We start from the raw sequence: 16,810 nt of genomic DNA, 5'->3' as shown, positions 1-16,810 counted from the left end.
AAACACACAATAAAAACAAACATGAGCTCATGAGTTCAGTGAAAACAAGTCTGTAATTACACTACATGTAATTACATTGATTAATCCTGGTTACCATTGTGCTCCATGTTCCAATTAACCTGCTTTAACACAAACACACACACACACAGACACACACACACACACACACACACACACACATGTAGCTCGGTTGCCGATCGTCTGTCTCAAATGTTAAAGTGATAAAACTTAATTAAACTGGAGTAACGGATGCTTCTCTGTGATTGGTTGAAAACAAACGATGAAGTTTCTCCGCCTCCTCTCAGTTCAGCTGCAGTTCACCAGCTTCACTGAGCTTTTTACTGACTGTAAATAAAGATGGACGACATGACGGCTCCATGAAAGTGAAGCCAAATCATCTCAATTGCCCCCTGGTGGCTGGCTGCAGTATAAACTCCGCCTCCTGCCCCCAGTTATTGAACGAGATTTGTGGGAAACGCTGGATGATGTTGTTGAGAAGCTGAATCAAAGCGTTCGTTCAGGAAGAAGTGACGTTACAGAGTCTGGATGTAAACATCTGTGCAATGGCTGCTGGGTAATTCTGGTGTCCATGTTCTCATTCCACACACACACACACACACACACACACACACTCTATAACTCAGCTGTCCTGGCCAAGGGGATGAGAAGGAGAGCGAGATGGAGGAGATGAGGGAGAAAAAGAGGAGAGGGAGGTGGAGGAGGTGGAGGAGGGGCGGATGACGGGAGGCGGGGGGGGAGAACAGGGAGGGAGGAGACACTCTGCCCTGCTCCAAGGTCAAGCTTGTCATGTCAGCCATGACACATAGCTCCCAGCATGCCTTGTTAACCTCCAGGACCTCCTCCTCCCATTCTCCTCTTCTGTTGCTGCCTCCACTCCTCCTTTTAAAACACACACTTCCTGTTCTTTAACGCACTCGTTCTCCTCCTCTTCTCTTTCCTTATATTGTTCTTTTCAATTCCCTTTTTCAATATTAAGACCTATTTATTTTATTTGTTGTATTATTCCGCATCTGCATTATTAATTCATGCATTAATTGTGAAAATATTTGATAATTTATATTTTTGAAATAAATGTTTATTTTATTCCATAGGTTTTATGTGTATTTCTATTGCAATTATGTTTATTAAATGCATTGTTTCTAATTTATAGATTTTTAAAACAAAATCTCTATTTAATGCAACTTTATCTCCATCCCGAGGGAAAAGGAAAAATAAATAAAGTCGGGGAAGAGGAGAGGAAAAAGGACAGAGTGGAGAAATTAAAGAGTATAAAGAAAGAGGGTGAGGAGAGGAAACAAGAGAGGAAAGAAAAGGGGGAAGAAGGAAGGAAGCAGGAAAAAAGAAGAGCAAAGTATAAAGAAGGAAGAAGTGGTGAAGTTGGGCAATTGAGGAAAAGTAGAAGAGGGGAAAGGTGGAGGAGAGGTGGAGGAGGAGGAGAAGATGAGAGGATGTGAAGTAAATCAGAACAGAAGAGGTAGCAGAGAGGTGATGGAGGGATAAATGAAATAAAGAAATGTTCGGGTGGAAGAGTAGGAGAGAGGAGGAGAAGATGAGAGGAAGTAAATCTGAAAGGAGGAGAGAGGAGGAGCAGGCCCATGTTTAACAGCAGGAGCTCGACGAGGAGAAAAGAACCCCGGTATCGGGCGATCGAGAGAGACAGTGAACTGAGAGCAGAGGGGAGAGAGAGAGGGAAGTGATCAAAGAAACAGCTGCTTCACCCTGAGATCTGTGAGTTCATGCACGTGTGACGGGGAACAATGCTGCGGACGTTGTTTAATCAAGTGTGTGTTAAGTGTGTGTGTGTGTGTGTGTGTGTGTGTGTGTGTGTGTGTGTGGAGACCCCCCAGGTACACTCGTTTCGCTGCCCAGCCCCACGCCTCCTCCTCCCCCCCCCCGCGGCTCAGGACGTCTTCCACCTCAGAGATTAAAGCTTCACGCTCGTGTTTTGTTATTCGCAGGTCGCTCGGCCGCCATCTGCACGACGAGCCACAGAGAACTGGAGGACACGCCCACCTACACCTGCCACCTGCACCCATTGGACGATGCTAGCTCTCAATACTGTGTCTAAATGATCTTATCTTACGAAATGAACATTAGTTGTATTGAAGAAGATTTGAAACAAGAGATTGAGACATAAACTCCTCAATGTTTGACTGATGCTATAAATTGAGAAGTAGAGTCAGTTTCTATAGACTTCTATAGAAGATAGACTTCTATAGAAACTACCAGTGGAGTCGCCCCCTGCTGGTCACTACACAGAAGACAGGTTTCAGCCAGTTGCTTCACTTTCTGGACCCGGAGTTTACGTCTGTTTTTAATGACTCTCTGGTCGGCTTTGTTTCTCTCTCTCTCTCTCTCTCTCTCTCTCTCTCTGAGTGCAGGTTAACATTCCTGTTTCCTTTGTGTTAACGCTTTCTAAACACTTGCAGGAGGCTGAAAGGTCAGCCATGGCTACTGCTGTGTGTGTCTGTGTGTGTGGTGTGTGTCTGTGTGTGTGTATTGTCCAATCTGCCTCATGCTGCGACAGTGGGACTCCGTCACTGACTCGGTGACATTTCCTCGGCACTAAAAGCTAATGGATAAATACAGGTGTAACCACTCTGTTGCTGAGGAGGAGCTGTGCGTGTGTGTGTGTCTTTGTGTGTGTGTGTCTGTGTGTGTGTGTGTGTGTCTCAAGAGGCTGACAGAGTGCCTGTTTGATGATAGCTTTGTAGTGAAGTAACTCGTTATGTTACACTGATCCTCCCATGTGAGTGACAACAGTGTGTGAGATGTACAGCACAGTATTCTGTAGAGTATATGATGGAGTAAATTATAACAGCAGGATTTTTATTTTCTACATTTACTCTTCATGAATTATATTGGTTTCCTCCTCTCTTTTATTCAGACTGTTTCCTGTGTGAGTGCAGACTGGACTTCCTGTTTCCTGTAACTGCTGAGAAAACAACGCATGAATTTCTATCAATAACTGGGAGTTCACGTCGGAATAATTGGAAAAACACCTCAAGTCGGCAAAAATTCTCATTATCTTATCATTGCTCTTCATTATCGTTCAGCTATTGGAGAGAGGAGCCGTTTAAAAGCTAAAAATGCACGAATACATTCACACATTCTGACTTTAATACTAAAGACTTGTGCATTGTGCAAGAACCAAAGATAATATGGTTGAAGAGAGGATTCTTTGTGTTTGTGTGAATAAAGTACTCTATCCATCTATCTTTCTCTGTGGCCATCATATAAACCCACAAGAAAAGCTGCTCGGAGCATTTTGGGACAAACACAGCGGGTCACAGAAGAGGTTGACACACCCTGGTTCACATGAGGGAGACGGTTTGGACTCTGAGATCAAACTATGTGAGGATGACACATGTGGCATTTAAGAACCGACGGATCTGAGCCGAGGTTCGGGTTCAGAGGACTCCTCTGGAGGATTCAACACATTCCCTGACTCTGCCGTGATGCTCCAGGATTTCCAGGAGCAGCAGGAGTCATCTTACCGTCTGTTCCAGTCCTGCTGCGCAGCACACAGATCAAATTCAATGACCCTTTAACCTCGCTCTATCTCCCTCTCTCTCTCTCGGTTCCCTCCCCCCTCCATCCTTCCTCGTCCCCTGAGGTCACCGGTCCATCACTCCCACCACCTCCCCTGCCTGCGGTACTGCTGTGGTAACACAACACTGACTGGTGCCCGTTTCCATGGCAACTGTTCCCCTGAGAAACCCCCAGCATCCTCAGCAATCACGACTCACGAGCGCACACACACACACAGACACACACACAGCATTTTAGAAGGCCATTTCTAGTAAAAGAAGGTGGAGATTCACCTTTCTTCCCATCAGCAGGTCTAACTATAGACAGAGCGATAGAGAGAGAGAGAGAGAGGGAGAAAGAGAGAGAGAGACACGAGGGAGTATACGGAGCTAGAGGCAGATAAGCTACTTTCAGACACGACCTCCGGGTAAAAATCCAGAGAATCGTCTCCAGAGTTTGTGTTTCACAGCTGATCAACACAGCATCAGATCCTCATTCCTCAGGTGGAGCAGACAGAGACAGGAAGTGATGTATTAACTCTGCTGCAGAGGTCATGTGATCATGTTTACATCACCACAAACTCTCTTCACATCTTCGTCTACGTGTGTGAAGACACTTTTCCAACGGGAAATATTTGTTCTCTTTTTGTTTTGTTCATATTTGTGTCTGAAAGCGTCTCATGTCTGCTCAGGTATTAAGTTTGTTTTTATTCTTTTATTTTGTGGCCAAAAAACTGGTTTTATGACCTTTGACCACCAGAATCTAATCAGTCCAAGTGAAAGTTCCTGAGAGTAGAACAGACGTTCGGACCAGAAACACACTAATTAGGTTTTCATGCTCTTGTCCTTGAACGTGGCCACAACCAGAGCTCATGTTGTTGTCAACCTGCAGAAATAACTGAAATCTTTCTTCCATCACTGTGAAGAGGTTGAGCCGTATTAAAAGAACACAACCACGATGACTGATTGGCTGGTCGGGGGAAAGAGGGAGGGACTTACGGGAGCTGACGGTGTCCACGTACTGAGGGAGGTACGGCGCCCACAGGTCGATGGTGTCCTTGCGTCCTGATTGGCCGATCCTCCTCAACTCAGCCAATAGGAGAGCTTGTGCTGCTTCTCGTACCTAAGACCACAGAGAGGGTGAAGTCATGATGGAGAAAAGGTTTATAAAGACGAGCGGAAGCTGAGTCATGTTCTAATTATCCATAATCTTCACATCAACAGTTAATTCTAGGCAAAGATAAACTAAATATCATTGATAATTATCATTATAAACAAACAGCACAGAATTATAGTTTATAAAAGTCTGTTTACACCACAGAGTGAGACTGAAAGGCGTCGGTGTTACCTCCAGACAACGGTCCTGCCATCTCCTCGCCAGCATCTCCAGCAGAGGAGGTCTGAACTTGTCCAGGCCGAGGAGGTCAGGGAGCATCACACAGTGCATGGCTGCCAGCTGACTCCACCCTGAGCGAGCACACACACAGACACACACAAACACACACACACAACACACACGTGTCAGAAAAGACTGTAGGATAGTCGGAGGATAAATAACATATGAAGCTTCTCTCACTCTCAGACACAAACCTCACTGCTGTCACATGTTAGAACCGACACGCTGGTACTTTATCTTTAACAGCTAATGTTCTGTCTCTGATGTCAAAGTGAAAACTAAAAACCAAAGTGAAAAGTTGTGGAGGCACGAGTGAAAATTAACGTTTGTTAACAATCAATCCTCTGAGGACTAAGAAAATCTACTTGGTTATTAGCGTGGACTCTAAATAAAGATGGACGACATGTCAGCTCCCAAAAGTGAAGCCAAAGTATTGTGATCGCCCCCTGGTGGCCGACTGCAGTAAAGGTCATAAACTCCGGTTGAAACATGAATTTATCCTCCTGCAGACGTGAGACTGATTCTCTCTGTGAGAAAGCAAATAAGAGCCATGAACTATTTAATATCAACAAATAAATCATTACGTCCGTCTCTTTATCTCATTAAATCTGTAAAAGAATAAAATGCTTCCATGTGACAACAGTGGGCTTCTCACAACCTCTCTCACACACACACACACACACTGTTACTGTACTAATACAATCCTCCACAGGAAGAAAACAAGTCACACTAACAACAGTTAAACACATGATGGGAATCAACAGTTATTCACAGTCTTGGTTAGAGCAAAGTGTTGTTCGTGCTAACCAGAGCCTGGTGGTGTTTCACAGGTAAACGACAGATCAACAGCCTCTTAACGATACCTCGGCATCATGAATATAAATGTGTTTGATTGAACTGTGAGGACGACTCTACTGGAAAACATGAGAAAACCTTTATGGGTTTTCAGTGGAATTAACAGTAACCTGCTTTACGTATCTAACTCTTATTCTCAGTTGTATATCTAACATTCAAAATGTCTTGGTATCGCTTCAACAGGGGCTCAAATCCCGCTGCATCAGTCCGAGCCACGAGTAACGGCATATATTTACATTTTACACCAAAACACCAGAGAAATATACACCGGCTTTTACACGTCTGACAGAAAAATGGACTGAAACGTTCATTTGTCGATTCTCAACATAAACCAGGCGCCTTATTCACATATATTGGTGGAATATATGGTTTCCAGAGAGGATGCGTGTGAAATGCTCTCGTGTGATGGACACTGAATGAGTTTTAATCAGGAAAGAAATTCCAAACAAATTTCTTTACCAGACTTCAGGTAAACTTACCTCCGCCATCGACATATACAGATACAGAGGAAACTCACACTGTAAGAGGAGTGTTACAAACATTCAGGAGAACCGAGGAGAGGCCGACAGACTTATTGTGTGAATACTTTGAAGATCACACATCCGTCAACCTCTAGTTTCAAAAATGTGCATCACTGTGTTGCAGAAACCTCAAAGAACTTGTGAAGCATTTGAGATAAAACTGATGATACGCAAATGTAAGATCCTGAGAGCGACACATCTGGAAATCTGTGTTCACCACGTGATAAACCTGATGCTAACCCAGTTAAACAGTTAGTGACAGAGGCTTCACTGCATGTTACAACTACGGCTGCTACTCAAGCTGCACAGATTCCTTTTACTAAACCATTCCTACTGAGAAGGAACCAGCCTCTGTGAGCATGCTTGACATTTTCTGTGAGAAAACCATGTAAAACATTATTTTGCCTCTGAAAACTGGAAACTAAAGGTTATGAACTTCCAGCAGGAACTTGATTTCCCTCTGAACCAGAGGTAAAAACATTGTGTGGGTAGACGGGTTAACAAGCCTCCAAGGTTAAAGTCCACACCCTGTTGAAAAGAACTGTAATAGCTGTTTAAAAGGAATAAAAAAGCATTAGGTTTTGAGTTGGATCAAAGAAATTCTTCAAATATAACTTGTGATTGTGGCCTTTAAGTTGATCTACACTAAAAGTTGTTAAATGTTTTCATTTAGTTTAGTTTCTAACTTTTAAGTTGGGTTTTTTGTATTTGTTCCATTTAAATTGTTTAGAGTGTGCGACACATTCCCTCGTTTCCATCAGGTGGAAAATAGCAAGCATGCAAACAGTGAGCGTCAGGACAGACGGAGACGGACGGAGACAAAGACAAAAACAGGGCAGGACTGTGCATCACTGCCAACAACTGAAAAGGACAAAGAGCAGAACTGAGGTCAACACACTCTCAAATGCATCAGTTCCAAATGTTAGTCCACTTCTTTGCAGATGACATCACGCTGAGCTCCCAAATTCTGCTGCACTTGAAAGCTCGTTCTGGGTTTTTAATTTAAACGATTGTCAATTGAGAAGTGAATAGATGACAAGGGACGACTGTTTGTTTGTTAAGTTATGATTAATTTGCAAATCAAAACCACTTGACGTTCAGATTGTCGAACCCAGAACGATGAACCTCTGTGACCGATGTGGTTGAGAGTGGACTGAACTCAGCGACGGCAGACAGACAGATAAACACAGGAGACGGCGCTGTCGACCAAAACAAGGACAAAGACACTGCTAAAACTGGAGCGAGACACCGGAGATGAAAACCTAACACTGGCTGCAGGGGAAAACAAGACTGATGCAAGAGGAGAGAGATGAGGGGACGAGACCCGAGGAGGGAGAAGGGGGAGAAAAACCCGGGAAGATGAATAACTGATGGAACCAAGAGAGAGGAGGTGAAGAATGGTGATGACATAAAGAGAGAGGGAAGTCTAGAGAAGACAGAGGAATAGGAATGGACAATGAAAAATAAAACATATATGGTGGAAAGAGAGAAGAGACAGGAAGACAGAAGAAAGGCTGCTAGGAAGCGCGAGATAAGAAAATAAGTGACAGAGGAAAAGAGAGAATGGCTGCAGGACGTTCCCTAAGTGGTACCCGTCAGCTCGGGCTGTACCTTCGTTGACTGAGGGGATGTTATGAGAGTCAGGGCCGGGGCGTAGGGAGCCAGGGGCCCCATGGGGAGGGGCCCCAGGGGCCCCCGGAGCCCGAGCAGTGTTGGCTGCGGCAGCTACAGCAGCTTGAAAAGGAAGAGGAGAGAAATAGTCAAGAAGGAAAGAACGGGTTAGAAAGATATAAATATAAAAACGAGAAGATGAACGAGCAGTCAGGAAGCAGGGGAGAAGGAAACGTGCTCAAAACAAATAAGAGCAGGAAACGAAAAACACAAAGAAAACATGAAACAAGAAGTGAAAGAATAAAAATCTTTGCTTTCCTATTATAAATCGGACTCCAACAATTATCTCTCAGATTTCCCTCAACTAACACTGACCCTGACCCCATAATGTAATCTTAATAACTAATCAAAAAGTCTCTTATCTATTTAATAAACCCTAAGACCTTTGACTTTAACACATATGTATACAACATTAAAATGATCATAGCAGTTAGCTGAAGCTGCTAATATGAAGATCTTAATAAGGAAATCTGATACTGCATTTTAATATTACAAATGATTTACTTCATACAAATGATCGGGACTCAGAGGATCTGATATGCTAACTTATATCTATTCTTAGATGCGCTCAGTTCATAACTTGACCCAGTTCAGACATTTTAAATACAAACTGGTTTCTGAGGGAAACAAGACAGAAGCAAAAACAAACCAGATGATGCAAAAACTAAAAAGACAAATGAACTTGCACAATAATAGCCGGTAAAATAAGATCTGAAGACTTCCTCTGCAGATCAAGGCGACGTATGAAGCTTGAAAAGTTCATAAAAGGCACAAATATGTCAAAATAAAACAAACTAAGACAGTGACACTTTATTTCCCAGCAACCACTTGGTGAAGAGACGAGAAATCAGAAGTTAGTTCGGGGATGAAAAGATCAAATCCTGGATCATGACACAAAGGTTTCAGACTCTGGCACGAAAACTCCATCATCTTGTTTTCAGTGGGAAATGATCAACAGATTCATTAATATCAGCAGAATTCATTCTATTTCGGTTAAAACAAATTAGTCATTAAAAGATAGATTTGATGATTCAGCCAGAAACCTGAAACCTTTATATAGACGGTTTATTACTTTACTGATAATGCAACAGGAGTCATTTACACACACTTGATAAAACTGTTCAGCTTCCACAAAGAAAACATGAAACACAGAGAGAAGGACAGACAGATGTGCACAGAGAGAGAGAGAGAGAGAGAGAGAGAGAGGGAGAGAGAGAGAAGAGAGGGAGAGAGATGGAGAGAGAGAGAGAGAGAGTGCAAGGTTTACTTTCCAGAGAACGGGCGGCAGGCTGAAGCCATGCAGTAATCGACTGAGTAAAAAGGACGAGAAAGAAAGAAACAGAGAGAAGAGGAGAGAGAGAGAGAGAGAGAGAGAGAGAGAGAGAGAGAGAGAGAGAGAGAGAGAGAGAGAGAGAGAGAGAGAGAGAGAGAGAGAGAGTCGAAGGCAGTTCGCTGTAGCGTTGGTGCAGGGAAAAACATTTCAAATTAAAATGTGTTTGAGGAAATTAGATTTAACTTTAAATTGTGTCATGTTTTACATTTAAATACTTTAACTAGGGTTAGTTTCCTCTGGAAATTAAGGATTTTTATGTTGTTGTTAATCATAGAATTTTATCAGATGAGCTTTAGTATTTATATCGAAACTGAGGATTTTAAATAAATATTTATAAATATTTAAGATTTCAAAAAGCTCAGAGTCACTGACATGTTTAAAACTTGAACGTGGACTTGAACAGTATTTAAGAGCTGTAACACCAACATGACAGAAATATAGAACAATATCTGATCAGGTTCATGAATCACATCATTATTCTCCACAAACAGTCGGCTGCAGTTACGTCTCAGATCAAAACTCTTAACTTGGTGAGGCCAGTGATGTTATTACTGATAGAAATTAACAAAACTAACAATAAGACAATAAACTGTAATTCCAGTCAACTTGAGGGTTTGGGGAAATGTGTTGGAAAAATGTTTTTTATTGTCTGACGATGTGCAGACAAAGAACCAAACCTGAGAAAAATAATATCTATATCTCTATAATATCTCTAAGATGTTTGTAGTTGTTTTAAAATCACCCTGCTCTCTTCATGCACCTCTAACGCTGCAGTATATTAGAGGGGCCTCCTCATTTATTTCCATGTGAAAAGAAACAGTGAGCAGGGTTAACAGCACTCTCCTTAACACACACACACGCACACACAAGTGCACACACACACACACACGCACACACACACACACACAGTTGAAGTAGCTGGCTGAGCAGAGGTCACGGCCGAGCGTTCCCTCTGAATGGCGGTGAATAGGCGTGTGGCATCAATAAGTGCACACGCTTGTCACGCTTGGCTCCATTAAGGCGTGACAATAGCACCGAGGCCCCCCACCCCCCCACCCAACCTCCACACCCAAACACCCGAGGGTGCCACCCATGGCACATGTACGCGTGTGAGGCAGATGGTGACGACTGCAGTAAAAGACCAAACTTCCTTTATCACCTTTACTGAGTGGAATTCTGTTTCTCTCTCTTTCCTCAAACTGTTTCATCCTCTTCTCTTCTCCTCTCTGGTTCATGATGGAACCACAACATCTCGACTAAAGCTCCAATCACAACTTTCAGATCCTTAAAACTCGCCGTTTGATGCTGAGGTGATTGAACTGAATCTGTTTGGCTTCGCTTCTCTATAGGACAATTACAGGTTGTTAATCATTACACACAAGTAACGATTATTTCCATTATTAAATAATCTGTTGATAATTTTCTTGATCTTCACCGTTGTTACAGGACAGGAGGAAATTAACAAAAAACTAAAATTGATAAATCGATGATCAAGATAGTTGAGGATGAATTTAGTAATCGATTACTGATCAGTTACTCTTTGCAGACTGGTGTCCTAACATCAGGACAGAAGAACTTTCACTTATCGTTCTAACCATCAGTGGATGAAGCCTCTGGATTACATTTAACCACCAAGAGACTCAGAGTAAAACGATTTTCCCAGTATGAAAATGTGAAAGTGCTTTTTCCTAACTTGACAAATCTAATATTCAGTCTCTCCTGAATAAAACGAACGTAGAAACCCGACGTGGAGCAGCGGTCGTTGGTTTTATCCCCAAATCCAGTTCCCAGCAGCAGCAGCTTCCTCCTCCTGTGATATTTTGGCTTTTTTTGTGTAACTCTCTGCGGGTTTGATCGCCAGTGGGCTGCATTATCAAACCCCCCCCCCCCTGCCTCCTCCCCACAGGGCCCTGGGGGTGTGTGAAGTGAGCGCCCCTCCTTTTGTAGTTACCTTGTTTGATCTGGGCCTGTAGCGCCGGGCAGGAGGGCTGGGGGGGGGCGGCCGGCGTCCTGCGAGGAGACTCCGGGGTTCCTCCTGGTCGAGGAGGCCTGGAGGAGGATCACAAAGAGGAGGCATGAAATATTAAGGAGGGAGGAGAAAGGAGGGCCAGGACACACACAGACACACACACACACACACACACACACACACACACACACACACACACACACACACACACACACACACACACACACACACACACACACACACACAGACACAGACACACACACACACACACACACACAGAGACAATACAAAGAAACACACTCAATGATACATACGTCCAGGACTTCTCCCAAATAACATTTTTTTATTTCAGTTTCCTGAAACTAACATATTGAATTTCAGTGTGTGTCTGAGTGTGTGCGTGTCTGTCTGTGTGTGTGTGTGTCTGTGAGTGTGTGTCTGTGAGTGTGTGTCTCTTTCGTTCTCAGGCTCCAGTCTATTGAGTTCTGGGAGGAGGACTCAGTCCGGAGCCTGAACAGACTGGAGGCGTCTAAACTTTCAGAGACACACAAACACTTCCAATACAACAATCAATGCAGTGATCGATGACGGTTGCCTGGCAACACATCACCACATCACTACCAAAAAAATTTAAAATACCAAAATCCCTACAGCAGGGACATTTTGAAAAGCGATGACACAAACTGTTTGATGAACTCGATCCTCTATATAGAAATACACAATATACGCTTTTGTTTTTAAAATGATAATGTGATCACACATTCTTCACAGATGAGGCAGTTAGATCCATTCAGAGGAGCACCTGCATGTGCGCCCCCCCCCACACACACACACACAATCTCTCACACACACCTGCTCTCACAGCCTTTCACTGTAACACACACACAAAGAAACTAAATGACACACACACACACACACACACACACACACACACACACACACACACACACACACACACACACACACACACACACACACACACACACACACACACACACACACACACACACACACACACACACACACACACACACACACACACACACAGTTTCACTATTTACAGGAAAAATTCATAAATAAGAAATAAGAGAATTGTATTAAAACACAGACTGTATGAATTGACAAGTTTTCCATCTACAAGCTCCTCCTCCTCCTCCTCTTCCTCCTCCTACTCCTCCTCATCTTCCTCCTCCTCCTCCTCCTCCTCCTCCTCCTCCTCCTCGTCCTCCTCCTTCTCCTCCTCTTCCTCAATCGATTGTTGAAAGTCAAGTCTTCTCAAAGTTTCCTCTTTTTGTGTTTCCACTGCTTATGAAATAATATGAGTCCTCAGACTGTTTGTGTTCGGGCTCTAATGAATAGATACATTTTAAAGATCATTTCTTAATTTTAGAAAGTGTAAATTAGGAAAAGTAAATCTTAACCCTCTGATAAAGTCTGTTACGGACGATAATTCACATGAACACAGGAGGTCAGAGTGACAGAATTCCGTCGATGCAGCTCAACACGTTATCTGCTTTTCTATCTGCATGTGTAATGTGTGCGACTGGGTTTGTGGGTTATTATCTAAATAAAATCTCAACTCTTCCATTTTAGTCAAACTTGACTCAATTCAAACCTGAAGAAAATCTTACTTTGAAATTTTTGCACTTAAAATGTAGCTCAGGTGCGATTGGAAATTCTGAGTTCAAATGGAAAAAAGCAGCAAAACAAAATTACTTTTTCTATTTGCAAGATAAACTGGGAACTGTGGTGCGCTGACAGTGGAAATTAATCCATATGGGCTGGTGTAGATTAGAAGTGTCCCCCCCGTCCGATGGTTAATCCAAAACACCTTCGCTGCAGGAAGACGCAGCAGGGACAGTAAATGCAAACTGTGATTCTACGGCCGAGGAAGAAACAATAAATTAAAGAGTTTAAACCAGAAGTCAAATCACAGTTTAGGCCTGAGATCGTCCGGACGTGTCCTCAGGTCGTCTCTGCAGACCTGAGCCTGTTTGGAGTCAGTGGAGGTTCTGTTGTGGTTTCTGTGGGATGAAGCTTCTTCCACTGTCATAAATGTAAGAGCGGGAACATGAAAAAGCCAAAAACCCAAACACCTTCAAATATTGAGCGTGGCTGGTTCGGGTTGTGAGGCGGAGACGAGCGGAGAGCAGATCTGTGTGTTTGAGTTTAATAGAAGCGTCTTCAGCTTCAGCTTCAGACGCTCTGATGTGGACACGACGCTCAGGAGAAGTTCTTTGTTTCCAACAAAGTAAAAAGCAGCTTTGAGAACTTCTGCTTGTTTTTCTGTTCTCCTGCCGAAGCTCTTTGTTTCTGATGAGTCCAGACGACCATGTTTTAATCACAGAGCTTCATTCTTTCCTCCTGGATGTTAATCAATGACTCAGAGGAGACACTGGTGGTTCCACTGGTTGAACTCAGGAACCAGTTTCACCAACCAACCAACTGGTCACTTATCTTTGTGGTTGAAAGCAGCGATGGTCAGAAAACACACCTGACATCACCCGTTGGTCTGTGAGCTTCAGTTTGACTTCCTAATCAGCGCCATCTTGGTTTTCAGAAACCAGAAGGAACCATATTAGGAGGAGGAGGGGGTGGAGCCTCAGAGTTCAAGGACACTGCACACGCCCACCTACACCTGCAGCCATTGGACGATGCTAGCTGTCATTCACACTGTATCCACGCCCCCAATGTTTAATGGACTATATGACTCTTAATGAACCATAAATAAAAATAATGAACATCAGCTGAATTTCATTGTTTATTCTACGAAATGATTCAGACACTTTTTATATCGGTTTGTAGAGTATCAACCTCACAAAGCAAACGGCCTTGAGATGATGTTAATAAAATGTAATTCTTCAGTCCAGTTTTAAATGTCAAGATAAAAGATTCTCAGCAGCCGCCATCTTGGTTGTAAACAAAAATGTCAGTCATAACACCCGCCCCCTTTCAGCAGAAGGGCTGTGATTGGTTCATCTCAGGTTTGATCGGAATCAGTACGAACTTTTTTGCGACGTCCGACCAACAACACCGATCTTATTTATCACCGATGTAAAACAAGACTCTGATGATGAACTGAAATTCTAAAAAACATCGTCTGTTCGAGACACACTTGAAGGTTTTAAGGTGTAAAATGCTTGAGAACAATGAGACCTGTGCAGAAACCACAGATCCAGTAAATGTTTATTTAATAAAGATGATGAACGAGGAGGAGGAGAAGCTGAGAAACGGACTGAGAGCAGGCGAGTCTCTCGGACGCTGCAGGGTTCCTCTGAGCAGCGCTGATGAAATGTTGAAATGATGAGTTGGTGCTTCAGCTGCAGGACCTCGACCTCCGTGGTAAATCTTTCACAGCACAATGAGAGCTCAGACGGACTAAACAATCAGGGTGTGTGTGTGTGTGTGTGGCTGTGTGTGTGTGTGTGTGCGTGTGCGTGTGCGTGTGCGTGTGCGTGTGCGTGTGTGTGTGTGTGTGTGTCCGTGGTTTGAATTCAGTCTCTGCTCCAGGATGCCTGTGTTATTATTTTGTTTTTCAGTTGAATCACTGATGATGGATCAGGTGTTTCTCTGTGAATTCTGATCTTCTGGATGAAAACATCCACTAACATGTGGAACACGTGTGATCAGACACGTCCAGATACTGGAGTTTGTTTTTGTTCTCAGGTTTTATGAACTGGTTTCACTCATTGTTGACGTGCACTAGTTACAAGATGGATTCCATGTTTTCACACACTTTGATTCAGCCCAAAGTTCTGAAACAAGACTGTAAATAAAGATGACTCCTGCTGACATCTTGTCCCGATGACATCACTTTAGGCCCTGTCTGTACTGTGGTATTAAGGTCATGCTCGGCCAATCAGGAGTCAGCCTCAGCTGTCAATCATGACGTCTCAGCCTGTTTCCATATCTTTAAATAACTAAATAAAACCAAACTGATCAGAAACATGAGTAAACATCAGTGAGATAAGAACGACCCGAAATGAAAGAAACCTGGACAAACATTTATTTAACGTCTACCACTAACATGGAGGAGGTGGGGGTTCATGGTCTGCAGCCAGACGCCAGGGGGCGATCAAGTCGCTTTGGCTTCACTTTAAAGGAGCTGTAACGTCATCCATCTTTATTTACAGTTAATGTAGGAAACAGTTTTCTACTTTCCAACAGTTGTGTTTTGATTTTGAGTGTGTGTGTGTGTGTTTGTGCGTGTGTGTGTGTGTGTGTGTGTGTGTGTTACCTGGCCGGTGCTTTCTTCATGTGCTCCCCGACGAAGGTGGCGTTGGTCATGCTCATCAGCGTGTTGGCCAGAGAGATGATGGACAGGAGGTGCTGCGTGGTGACGGCCCGCGAGACGCCGTACGTCCCCTTCCCCACGATGTCCGACAGAGTCAGCTTCCGTCCCGTCGCCAGGGACAACTGGTACAGCAAAGACTCCTGGGAAACAAAGGAAGACGACTATGACACCAACGATGAAGACCTGGTGATCAGAGCTGTCCAGACAGACCTCAGGTCGTCTTATTTGTATGTGTTTGTCTCGGTACCTTGAAGGTGGGCAGCATGAGGGACATGTGACCTCCTCTGGAGATCAGGCCGAAGGAGATGGGGCAGTGTGGGCGGAGCATGCCCAGCCGCTCCAGACAGATCCCGTCCAGCTGCTCGTTCAGGCCCCAGGCGTGAAGGCAGGACATGAAGAGCTTGGCCGTGTCCATGGTCAGGTTGTACTCCAGCAGACTCAGAGACTTGGACTTCTCCTCACGCCGCCTCATCTCCTCCTCCTCCTCCTCGTCTTCGTCCAGCAGGTGCTCCTTGATGGTCTCCTTCATCGTCTCCTTCACCTGGTTTGGACAGGACGAGATTATTCATTAAAATACTGACATTAAGCACAAAGGTGAGATCCTTTTGGTATGACTTTTGTAATGTATTAACTCAGATCACAGGAGTTACCTTTCCATTGGGTCCTGAGCTATGTTTACTGGGAAACTTCACAACTTTCAACGGGTCTTTAACGAAGCTCCAAATTAAACTTCCAGAAATTGCTTTATGTGTGGCCAGGAAATGTATAGCAATGACTTGGAAGACTAATTCCCCGACTCTCATAGAAAGATGATCTGTGGAAATGAACAGTTGTATTCCTCTTGAAAAGATTACATATAATCTCAGAAAGAAATACAAGTTATTTTTGAAAATCTGGCAGCCTTATTTGGAGTACATGGATACACCACCAACGGTACCAGAGGACTGTAACTATTTGGAGCTCTGAACTACATTATTAATTGTGTCATTGCGGAATTTCTCTGTGATGTGTCGTCCTATGCACCAACTTTTTTTTTGTTTGTTTGTTTTCTCTTGGGGTGGGGGGAATTATTTAATTTATTTTTTTATTTTTTTATTTTTTTATTAATTAAATTTTTTTAATTTTTTTATTTTGTTATGTAAATCTCAGTAATGTTTAATGTAGAGTTTTCTGTATGCTCTGCATGTTCTAATGTTCTGAAAATATTTGGAAAAATAAAA

General features: G+C 43.4%; 1 protein-coding gene across 1 annotated transcript in view; it reads right to left on the bottom strand.

Moving 5' to 3' along the window:
* LOC133011191 (WD repeat-containing protein 7) overlaps positions 1 to 16,810 on the bottom strand; it is a 74,420-nt gene that overhangs the window by 35,809 nt on the left and 21,801 nt on the right. Inside the window, exons 17-21 of the mRNA XM_061078898.1 lie at positions 15,838 to 16,131; positions 15,534 to 15,730; positions 11,279 to 11,376; positions 4,900 to 5,018; positions 4,551 to 4,674 (exon numbers count right to left, since the gene is read on the bottom strand). Coding sequence (XP_060934881.1) covers positions 4,551 to 4,674; positions 4,900 to 5,018; positions 11,279 to 11,376; positions 15,534 to 15,730; positions 15,838 to 16,131 — 832 coding nt within the window. The remainder of the gene's footprint in view (positions 1 to 4,550; positions 4,675 to 4,899; positions 5,019 to 11,278; positions 11,377 to 15,533; positions 15,731 to 15,837; positions 16,132 to 16,810) is intronic.

Source organism: Limanda limanda, chromosome 1 (genome assembly GCF_963576545.1).
Source record: "Limanda limanda chromosome 1, fLimLim1.1, whole genome shotgun sequence".
Taxonomy (NCBI): Eukaryota; Metazoa; Chordata; class Actinopteri; order Pleuronectiformes; family Pleuronectidae; genus Limanda; species Limanda limanda.
Note: the sequence above shows the minus strand (reverse complement) of the source record. Positions and strands in the feature narration are given on the sequence as shown.